Raw genomic sequence first — 11,924 nt, forward strand, 5'->3', positions numbered from 1 at the left:
TCGAAGGGAGTCGTTTGACGACCGTATTTCACTGCCGAAGTCATCCAAGTCGACTAGGTGTAGACTTTGGCAGGCGACTCCGTCGCCTTCGGCAAGCGACACTTGTCCAAACAAGCTTCAATGTGATTGCGGCCGCGTCCCACTACGATGCTCGTGTTGCGGGCAAGGGAGTACTTAGCTATTTGATCGGTTTGTTGGTCTGTCCCGGTGTGTAAACTTGTATTTATAAAGACGTGATGGTGATTATTGAGTAGGTGGCACTCGACTCGGTGTAAACAGCGCGTCGACAGCCCCGCCTTGTTGACACGGTGTAAACTCTGAGTCGTCTCCGTCTCCCTTGACAAGGTCAATTAATCTACCTAAAGCGGCAATCGACCCTATGTAAACGCCTTGATGGAGAAGCTGAATGATACTCGTGAAAACGTAACAATACGTGCTACACATCGTTTTGTGTGAATTTGAATGATTAAATATAATAATAATGACAAAGGCGGTGGGGTACCAAGCAACGATCTACCCTTCGCGATAATAGAGGACGACAAGCAGAACGCCGCGAGCGCAGCGCTGGCCCTCACCGGCCTCATTGCCAGGCCCACTTTTGGTGAGATGTGGATTGGTGTTGCATGTTGCACTGGAAAATATACTGTAGTTGATAGTTAAATAGTGATTCTGTGCTGCGATTTTTAAACATTTGGGATATCTGACATTTCCATAGTATACTTTCATGCACTTGTTTATCAAATTTGTTATTCGAAGATATCGATTGGCAATATTGTTGACTTGTTAATTACCCATTATATATCTTACTGCTGAACACGGGACTCTTCTCAGGAGAAGATTTGACTATAATTCATCACACTGGTCCTATGCGCTGTTGGGAAATTCAAAATGAAATAATCTTTGTTTCATAGATAAGCAAATTAAAATAAAAAATAAAATAAAAAGGTATTTATTTCTTCACAAAACATAAAGAACAAATACTTAAAAAACGAACAGAATAAAAAAAAACAATTGAGTGATGTGGACAAAAAGGTTAGACTCAGCATTGCTGATTTTTAGTCTTCACCTGGCTAGCTGTTCGCTTGCTGCACCAAGCTCATATGAGTGCTAATTTAAGGTAATATAAACTAATAGGAGTGTACACTAAGTAATAACCTATCTTTAGTAAAAACTAGTATTATGTTAAAATTTAATGGCTGTCCGTGTAAATTATATATATTTTTCATACATTTAACCAAAAATTTAAAATTTTGTGCTGCTAGGAGTTTTAATTGGGGACCAGTTGTTACTAGATTTTTGTACAGATAGGAGCCATTGCTTACATCGGTTTTTAAAAGTAAACAACGTTTTAGCGTGGAAGGTCATTCCAGCACTTACTCGCTGCGAAACGAAAGCTGCCCCTGTACAAAGTTAAACGAGGGAGAGTCAATAACTGAAGATGCGGGTACCGCATATATCAGACATTACCGCTGTATAACTGATCACTCCAGTTGAGTTTTTGGACTAGATATTTAGGAATTGACGAAACCCTCAAGGTATACACCAGACTGTTTAATTTTAAAATATATCTATGTCTCATATTTAATAAATTATAGGTATTTAAAAAGGGTGTAATATGAGATCCGGGTGGTACCTTGAAACAACAACTTATACAGGAGTTCTGAACCTTCTGAATTTTATCGGCAGTTTTGTTGTAAGACGTGGCCAATATACTAATCCTAATAATACTAATTAAACTAATAATACTAATTAAACTAATAATACTAATAAGTAATCCAATATTAACAATACTAGCGAATTTGATAATCTCATCTAACAACTTCACTGATGAATGGCCTTAATTTGTAAAGGTGCTTCAATGAAGCGTGACATTTCCCTATTTTGAACCCAACATGTTTTTCAAAACTTAGTGAACCATGAAGCAACAGACCTAGGTTAACTGTAGGAGCCTCATTGATCCGCTGTCCTCTTACCATCACTACGGGATTAGCTGTTCTAAGTACCTCTATTTGTTTACGAGTACCCAATATAGTATAAGAACATTTTTGAGCATTAAGGAGAAGATCGTTTTTATGCGACCATTGCACTATGTTATCGAGATCCTGATTGAGTAAATATCACTTTTACAAAATTACACTTGAAATCGTCAAGTTTGATTAACTCTACTACTCATTCGTAAGGCAGATTCCTCTAAGAAGAATGAGCAAGAAACTATAGGACTTTTCTTTGTAAATAAACATTCGTGGATACATATTTATCATTCACAATATTTGTTTCAAATATCACACGGACGCAATGTGTATAATAATAAATGTCTATTACAAAATGGCTTGGACCTGGGAGCGTCCAAACTCTAAATCTGGCCCTGAATATATTGCAAATATCACACGGACGCAATGTGTATAATAATAAATGTCTATTAAAAAATGGCTTGGACCTGGGAGCGTCCAAACTCTAAATCTGGCCCTGAATATATTGCTAAACATTAATAAATGTACGTAATTTATAACAAACTACTATTATAACAAACTAGTGGAGTAATTTCACAAAAAATAATTGTATATCTATTCAATAAAAATTTAATTAATACAGTGAATAGCGACATCTCTCGCCAGGACTGGTAGCTGTAAATGTACTAACTGGGTGATAAATCTGCCAAAGATTTCTCATAGACGGCGCTACGACTAAAAAGTCGTTGAAAAACCAAGTACAAAGACACGACGCAAGCACATAGAAGAATTCGTGAGGTCCGTTGGTTCGTTCCGTGGCTTAGTTGGTATAGCGTCTGGCACGGTATGCAAGAAGACGTCGGTTCGAATCCGACCGGATCGAAGGAATTTTTTCTGAGTGTTCGATCTTTGTATTAATAATTATAACAAACTAGTGGAGTAATTTCACAAAAAATAATTGTATATCAATTCAATAAAAATTTAATTAAATGTACGTAACTTAAAAATTAAAACTTTAGCACCATGCCGCTCATCAAATTTCTTATCATTGATAGCAGTAGAGCTCCTTGTGAAAGAGTTAGTCCAGGGGAATACTGCCACTTTACCTATTACTGCTGTCAAGCAGTAATGTGAGGATTACTGCCTTCCGGTTTTGAATGATAGGGGTGCTGGTGAAATGACAGGCACATGGGACTTGTCAAGCAAGTTTCAGGGTGACGGGCGCAGTGGCAGTGCTCCTCCAATCTTTGAGGTTTAAAGCTCTGAAAAAAACTTCGAGTTAGGAAAAAATAAATAAAGCTAAATCTGAATTAGATAATATTTCGGTTTTTATCTACGAATATGCTTGTCTCTTGATCATAGAAAGAAATGTCAGTTATTCTAGAATTGTTAAATAAGTACCATGCCACACCTATGGTGTAATAAGGCCACATCTGCATAATGATAACTTTTTAGAAGAGATTCTATGAATTAAACATGACATTATAAAATTTTTCTTCTCCTTGCAGTCATAGTCGGTAATGAGAAAAAAAAAGACCCGAGGGTTTTATTTGGGGCACCATATAGTCAAGTTAGTTTGCATACAATCACACTTTTTACATGCATAAATGATGAAAAACATTGTATGTTTCACGGAAGGTACGGGAATTACGAACCTCGACTCCGAAAGCCCTCAGTCTTCGACATAGGGCTTCTATTAGAGTCTCGTTCATAAGTCCTTATTTACCGCCCTTTATACATAATGTACTATAACAATTATACCTACATAATTTAAGTCATGTATTTCGTATTGTTTTTAAACTTTGATGTGGTAAAAGCTCTTATAACGTATGATCACAATTTATATATGTGGTTTTATTATAGCAAAGGTGCGATATAGTTAGAAAAAAAACAAACTAACTGGCTTATTGGATCGCTGCCCGCAGTGTCGAATTGATCATTTTTGTTGGTAGTCCTAATTCTGCTACATTGCACGTCTTTCTGCATCGCCGTTGTATGGACACCAGCACGTTGGCCTTTTCGCTTTGAACTGCCTTATCGTTAATAGCATAAAGTTAAATTTAAACCTTAAGTGTGAAGGCACACGTGTTAGGGAATAACCACACATATTAACGCGTGGTGTCCCTCTTACTGTCCGTAGTCTTAGCACGATGCTTAGTATACCTTGTTATTATTTCCGGCATGCTTCTGATACCAGCACGTCTTTCTAATAGCTTTCTTTTAATTTAGCTTTTGTTTTAAACCTTCCATTGGTCTAGCTAATGTCTATTAGACGAACAAAGCCTCATCTTTTAAAATATCATAAATATTTTTTAAATTTTCTTTACTTTTTTTAAATTGACAGAGGGGTTATAGATTTTTTAAGCTAAAATTTTTAAACTTTGAGTCATCATCATATACAGCCTAACTTCACCCACTTTGGTTATTTATGTTTAAATTCTGATATACGCGCACAGCGTTTAAAATATCACAAAAAGTAACAAAAGAACAGTTAAAAAGAACACAAAAATTGACGAAATAATTATCACATTTGCTTGCGATATTTTTCTACGCTGCAAGGCGCGTTTGGTCTTTCATATTTTTTCTATTTTCATTAAGGAATAGTCAATGGTAGTGAAATCATACCTTTGTTTGACTGTAATAGATGATTGTTTATTTTACAAATGAAAGATAAAGCTAAGTCTAAAAATACATTATTTACTACACTAATTTGTTTCTTATTTATTTGTGCACTTTTTGTGTTAGAAAAGAACACTTAAGACACGTTTTAGACACTAACAAATGCGCTACTATTCGTACCGCTATTGGTCTTTTCATTGGTATCCTTGATGCCACTGTTGACTTTACAATCGGTACCACTATTGGTCTAACAATTAGTAACCACTATCTATACCACAATTGGTCTCAACATTACTACCATTATTGGTCGCAGCATTAAACTTAGCTTTATCAATCCGTAGTGCGATGTTTAATGTGTCTAACGTTGTTTCTATTTGCATCGCGGACAGACGACGAGTCTATAGTCGTGCGAAGTGAGTATTCTATTGCATGATTAATTCATATTTAATATTTGACTGCATTCCAAAAGGAATTGTGGAGATTTACCGAGACATTCTCACTGTGATAGAGATATATCTATTTGATGCGTTCGTTGTGGACCTTGTGCAAATACATTTAAATAACAGGGCCAAGCAGCGAACTGACAGTTATTTTTTTGTTGTAAATTAAAAATAAATATTATATATGTAATAAAATTAAATAAAAGCGTTGTAATGATTCATGACGTAATATTGAACAGGAAAGACAACAAAGTATTTTATCAGTTTTTGGTGCATCCCAGAGTGCAACCAGAACATCTTATGCAAACATGATTCTTATCAATAACTATACAATTGTTGAATTTTAAACGCTTACTTCAAGATTGAACTTTTATTGAAAGTGTTTGTTGAATTGACTCGAGTATCACCAATTTAAAAAATTAAAAATGGCAACACTGTCAACGGCGATCGAAGGGGTATTCCCGGTCATTCGCGCTTTTGCAATAACATATGTCTGAATGGTCATAGGTTTAATTCTGTCTTGTAATGAAAGTAAAATATTTAAACTTTGAATATCTCCATTCTCGAATTCAGTCATTATTGCTTGTTTAGGAAACACAATATTTGAAAGCACATACCTATTTGTATTCCCTAAAACCTGAAACTTATTTTTCTTTCTGGAATGTTGCATGGCACGTAACTCTTGCAGTTCTAGAAATTTAGAAGAAAAAGTAATGCGGTTTGGAGGTTGCACACGTGTCTCAAGTATTTTGTCAACCTTTTCCGATATTTAGGTTTCATCACCAAGTTTTCACCGTTAATTTAACTAAACATTCGAAAGGAGTAATTTATTGGGCGGAATAGAAACCAACTTTCTTACGTGAAAGGAAAGTGTTCTTCAAACTAGATAATGACTTATTTTTTCATATTCGACTAGAAAAATAAGGAGTCTGTTAATAAATATATAGTGTAGTCCAGATCCGTGAATCATATAAGTAAATATTAACAATGGAATTATGCAAGAAATCTAAACACGGTTACTATTAAACTTGTATTGTATATGGTGGTTAAAATTTGCGGGTAAGTAATTATTGGGGATTAGAATAGACAATATATTTACCTAAATTCAAGGAATAATTTAAAAAAAAGTAATATTTGGATATTTTTAGTGGAGCGCTAAAAAAAGGTTGAATTATGATAACAGTGCTCATATGAACCACTGGCCACATATACAAGATGTTTAATTTGAAAAAAGAATTACTTCAATCATCTTTTGCTTTCGATCCATAGATACCAAAACGTTTAATCGAAATCTTTATTTTTTCAAATTAAACGTTCTGGTATATCTGGCCAGTGATTCATATGAACGTTTGTATCATAATTCAACCTTGATTTAGCGTTCCTCCAAATACGTCCATGAGTATAATTATACTTGTACTTATAAAACCTTTATTTTCGCAAACACAACCGTAGTAAAGTAATTGCTACTTATAGTCATATAGAACGAAATATCTGGAATTTCAAAGGGAAGTTTTATTCACAATTTCCTCAGAGGAAAACATACCTACTCTTGTTGTATGAATATAACTTTTTAATACTTTTTAACAACGTCATCAGATCTTTGTCGTGAAGCAGCAAGAGCTGCGTTGACTCGACAACTTGGAGCAGACAGTGCGAAAAACGCGCTAAGGTCTTGCGTCGAACGTAGCGGTGGTCGATTGGTCGCCAGGAAACGTCTGCCGCGGCACTGCCCTGCAGCTGAGGTAAGTCAACTGCGGTATACAAACTGATTTGTAGATTCGGGCGTTATTTTGCGAAAATCCATATTAATGAAAACGGGACGAATAAGTCGTGAGCCTAGTGTAAGCAACACGCCTGAAGGTGACAAGTCTCATGCGCCTGTAATTTTACCAGCACCCTTACCTTTCAAAACCGGAACACAGTAATGTTGACATTACTGCTTGGCGGCAGAAATAGGCAAGGTGGCAGTATCTCCTTGGATGAACTCTTTCACAAGGAGCTCTACTGCTACTAAACTTGTTGCTATGCGAACTGACATACACGCCTCTTTCCCATAAGGGTAGGCAGAGACAACAGACCATCCTAAAGAAGGGCCAGGTCAAGAGTAGGTACCCTTAACTGACGAGCGTGTATGAAAGCATTGATGCGTGTTGATAGGGGTTGAGATGCGTTTGTGTTGTTTTTTTTCTTTATGCAGTAAACTTAGCCAACCTCCCTACATACAAAATAAATAACACGAACGGAACCACTGTCACATCCACCACCAATAATATTACTCAACGAACTGGTAGATAGATGCTAAAACAGATTTTTTTTTTCGTAAGGAAAGTAAAAAGCATCGAAAATTAGACAATCCTCTTGGATATAATATCTAATGAACTATAAAACCGCCTCAATTTAACAGCAGCAGAACTCTGTCGTCTATGGCAGCAACGTGATCATTGCTGGCCACCGATTTTGAAGGAGTACTTTGCCTCAAAATGACAGGTGCAATGGCACTGCCCTTCAGATGGTTGTGATTTAAAGTTCTCAGTGGCACTGCAACTGTTACGGATAGACGTGTCTCTTACCATTAGGCGCACTACTTGTTCATCTCGTCCATTGAAATTATAAAAAAAAACTTCATCTGGTGGTCATTTGCGATCACGTCGCGTGAAAGAATCTTTTTGACTATTTGCTATGACAACTTTATAAAGAACTATATCCAATTGTTTTTGTTCTTGTGATTTTTCTCAGGTGAATCTATTTTAATAATTTCTTTTATTCATCTAGGGTATCCGGCCGTATTCCCAGCACGCAGCCCTTGGCGTCCAGCTGTTAAACCTGCTTGGACGAGGACATTACGCCGACACGGACGCCTATCTCGCGCACGCGCATCTCGGCAACAACAACACTCTACTTCTATCTACACAGTAAGTATACTTATACGACATAACTTATGACAATCTCGGTGACCCAACGATTTGCACCGTGGGCTCTGGACGACGTGGTCCCAGGTTCGATTCCCGGTAGGACCTGACCTATTTGGGAAATAAACTTTTCTAAATTCTCAGCGACGCAATAATCTCAGGGACAATGCAACTGCGCCCGTCACCCTGAGACATATATTGATAAGTCTCATGTACCTACCTGTAATTTCACCAAGACCCTTACCCTTCAAAACCGGAAAGCAGTAATGCTCACATTACCGCGGCAGAAATAGGTAAAGTGGCAGTATTTCCCTGGACAAACTCTTTCACAAGGAGGTTTACTGTTACTAAAACGACTACTAGTTCTGGTCTGGGTGTTCAGAATAGAGTCTTGGAGGTAAGTCCGTAGTTCTGGTACTAATTAATTATAGACTCATGTGGTTTGGTAATGGCGTAAAGTGAGTTTGAAGGACTCTATTTGTGATCTCAGGCATATCTTCATGGTGCGCTCCGGCGGGTCGCACAGTTCGTGGCACGCCGAGTGGTCGGTGAAGCTGGACGACCTGATCGGCGTGCCGGCCATTCGTGATGGGAAGCTCGTGCTTAACATCAAACAGGTACATTATAAAGGCTGTTGGGTAATTTTCCTTAAATTTCAAATAGTGGAAATTTTTACGGAAAACTTTTTGAGAAGTTGGCAAAATTTGAAATACTGGAAAAATATAATTTCGAGGGCTAATATTATTTTCTACGTTTACAAATATCTTTTGAATGTTTATTTCGCGTGAATTATTAAATAAACTTGTATAGCTAAACGCCACTAAAAAGAGATTTAAAATGATTTCATAACAGCGAAAAATCCTTTGTAATGGCTCTATTGATTTCGTTCAGCAACTTCAACTTTTGACAGGTGTCAATGACAAATGTAGATTAACTGACTCCGTGGCCGAACGGTTACCATTCTGGACTGCTACGCAGAGGTCCCGGGTTCGAATTTCGGGCCGGGAGAAATATTTGTATGGCCTACATTTATTTCTCTTGTGAGTTCGGGTGTAATATGCGTTTTCTATGTGTGTGTCCATGGCACTCGCGACACCGTGTTTCACTAGTGCGGGGCTAGGAGTGTTTGCGAAAATAATGACCACTTAATACTGAAAAGTGTATTACAACAAAAAATTACATTAAAATGGAAGTAAATAAATTTACTACTTCACGAACCCGAGGACGGTTAAATTGTGCAAAACAGCTGTGCTTTTGTTCAGTATTTTCTCATATAGTTTATTTTCTCACTTTCGCATAAAATTAAGATTCTACGTTTTCCCAATTGAGGGGACAATAGAGTTAGAATAGAAAGGGAGGAAGACCAACAATGGAGGACAGCGAACAAATAAAAAAGAACATCAAAGTGCGCAGCTATAACCTCTAGGCCTCTGTCAAGGAACTGCATATGAACCGTGAGGAGTGGAGGAGGCTACACGGACAAGAGTCTGGCTCTTAAATAAGATGATGATGGTTTACCCTACACCCCACCACACCCACTACCATCGTTATACTTTAAAAATACTCCCAATAAAGGTGATGACGCAACATTCAATTGTTTATTTATTATCAATCAATACTCTCAGAGGTAACCCTTTTGAGCAAAAATGTATATTTAAAACATTGACTTACAAATAAATGGACGACGGGTCTAATACAAAAACCACGAAAAAAATGTCCCAAGTCAACCTATTCGAAATTTAAATTGTTATGTCATCGCAGTATCGCGCTGTCAGTAGAACAAATGAAGACTAAAGCGGAGTTTGGCGCTCTGTATACGATTTTAGCGCCTTACAAGTGCGGACACTTTTTAGCGCGGACCCGACGTCCATATAATTGTAAGTCAATGATTTAAAATATAATATTTGTTTTAAATTTTTATTGAATTGATATTCAATTATTTTTGTGAAATTACTCCACTAGTTTGTTATAATTATTAATACAAAGATCGAACACTCAGGAAAAAATCCTTCGATCCGACGTCTTCTAGCATACCGTGTCGGACACTATACCGACTAAGCCACGGAACGAACCAGCGGACCTCACGAATTTTTCTATGTGCTTGTTGTCGTGTCTTTGTATTTGGTTTTTCAATGACTTTTTGGTCGTAGCGCCATCTATGAGAAATCCATGAAAGTTTTATCACCCAGTTAGATACCTTTGCAGCTACCATCCCTGGCGAGAGACAATAATATTTGTTATTTAAAAATTAGTTATTTTAAGGTAACATTTTTCAATTCTAATTATATGTGACTACTTAACACAAACTAGTCAACAATAACGTATTGTATTGTCTAGAAGATTAAAGAAGTAAAAACAAATGCAGATGAAATCCTAGGCCGGTGTGGTGTAATATCACGTAGCCAGACCACTAATAGACCATATTACCTATACATATTATCTATACATGCTGCTAGTATATAATAATGCAACAGTTCATATAATAGGAATGGAACGTGAAGTGAGTCAGATGATGCATGAGTAAGATAAAGACAGCAATATTATCTTTTTAAGATTTGTACTTCGAAATTCGTTTGCTATGGTAAATAAATTGAGCTTTATTAAATAAAAAGAGTCAAAGGCAAAGTCAAATAAGCATTTATTCCATAGGTAAAATTTTTACTCTAGAAAACGTCATTTTTTAAGCTACTGCTCGTTCACTACGCTGATCTCCTTGAGAAGAACGGGCAAAAAACTCTAGGGATTTTTTTTGTTCTTTTCAAATAAACTTAAATGCTATGGAATACACTTTGAATCATTTTTGTTGTTTTTCCATACATCTTTATCCAACACAGTCATACTCTTCAATTTTGTAATATGACTTTTCAATTAAAATACTTTTAATGTAAGTTTTGAACTTAGGAAATGATAATCTTAACATATTCTCCGGAATCTTATTGTAAGAAAATAAAAAAATTTGTCTTCTATTACTCGTACGTATGCATCATTCTAGTCTTTAATTTTCAGGACGAGCTGGTAAACTATTTCTCAACGGACGAGAAAACCATCGAAGTTGGCGATCCAGAGGTGCTGGCGTGGTTGCAGGCGAAGATCGAATGCGCTCTTATAGTCGCTTTGGAAGACAAGCGCGTACCGCAATAAAGGTCACTTGATTCATTGTTAAGAATATTGGTATGAGCCACTTCTTGCTTCTGAACGAAAGCTGTTTACTAAAATCTATAAAATTTTCTATGATTTCATCGGAAATTAAAATACTGTAACAAGTTTATTATGAGTGTTGCTACATTCAGTTCGTTCCGTCGCGCACCGTTAGATGGCATTAGTTGTAATCAGAAAACACGCTATCGTTCTTTCGTTCAAATTTTGTATGATCAATGCTTTCAACTACTAGTATCAGTGTCAGGTACTGAATGGCTCGCTGTTTAGAGTAGCGATGGGACTAGTTGCTTTTTTTTTTCAACTCGAGTTACTCGAGTTGACGTGACTGTTGGCTCGAGTTGCAACTCGAGTTGCAACTCGAGTTGCAACTCGAGTTAACTCGACTCGGTGTCTGACAGAGCAACCGCGGTCGCGAGTAAAACTCGAACCGACGATTCACCAAGTTGGACACGATCGACCGGCCGACCACGACTCGAGCACGCTCTAACTAAAATAAAACGCTAAGTAACTAAAACACTTGTGTTATGGAAATTGGAAACAACGACGGTACCACTGATACCCAGACACGAGACAATATAGAAGTTAGTTTTCTACATTGACCCGATCAGACTCATAGATGGCGACACTATGAAAACCGGTGTGCAAGCTAGGGATGCACGATTTTTTGCTTTGAATCGATTTTTTTTTATCGTATTGGATCATATGCCTCTGAATTGAGTCGATCTCATAAAAATCGTTTCAAAATTTGTAATAAATAAAACGCCATTATTACATGATTTAATTGCTATAATAATTTGTAATTTTTTTTTGCTTTTACAGATGCCAATCCTTTACATCTAATTAAACTT

At 36.8% G+C, this 11,924-nt stretch overlaps 1 protein-coding gene across 1 annotated transcript in view; it reads left to right on the forward strand.

Annotated features, from left to right (window-relative positions):
- LOC113229712 (vacuolar protein sorting-associated protein 13A-like) overlaps window positions 1-11,429 on the forward strand; it is a 112,385-nt gene extending 100,956 nt beyond the window's left edge. The window contains exons 49-54 of the mRNA XM_026463395.1: window positions 491-601; window positions 4,958-4,981; window positions 6,605-6,750; window positions 7,781-7,920; window positions 8,408-8,534; window positions 10,924-11,429. Coding sequence (XP_026319180.1) covers window positions 491-601; window positions 4,958-4,981; window positions 6,605-6,750; window positions 7,781-7,920; window positions 8,408-8,534; window positions 10,924-11,058 — 683 coding nt within the window. The 3' untranslated portion in view covers window positions 11,059-11,429. The remainder of the gene's footprint in view (window positions 1-490; window positions 602-4,957; window positions 4,982-6,604; window positions 6,751-7,780; window positions 7,921-8,407; window positions 8,535-10,923) is intronic.
- The last annotated feature ends 495 nt before the right edge of the window (window positions 11,430-11,924 follow it).

The sequence above is a fragment of the Hyposmocoma kahamanoa genome, unplaced genomic scaffold (genome assembly GCF_003589595.1).
Source record: "Hyposmocoma kahamanoa isolate Upper Pololo Valley unplaced genomic scaffold, ASM358959v1 62, whole genome shotgun sequence".
Classification (NCBI taxonomy): domain Eukaryota; kingdom Metazoa; phylum Arthropoda; class Insecta; order Lepidoptera; family Cosmopterigidae; genus Hyposmocoma; species Hyposmocoma kahamanoa.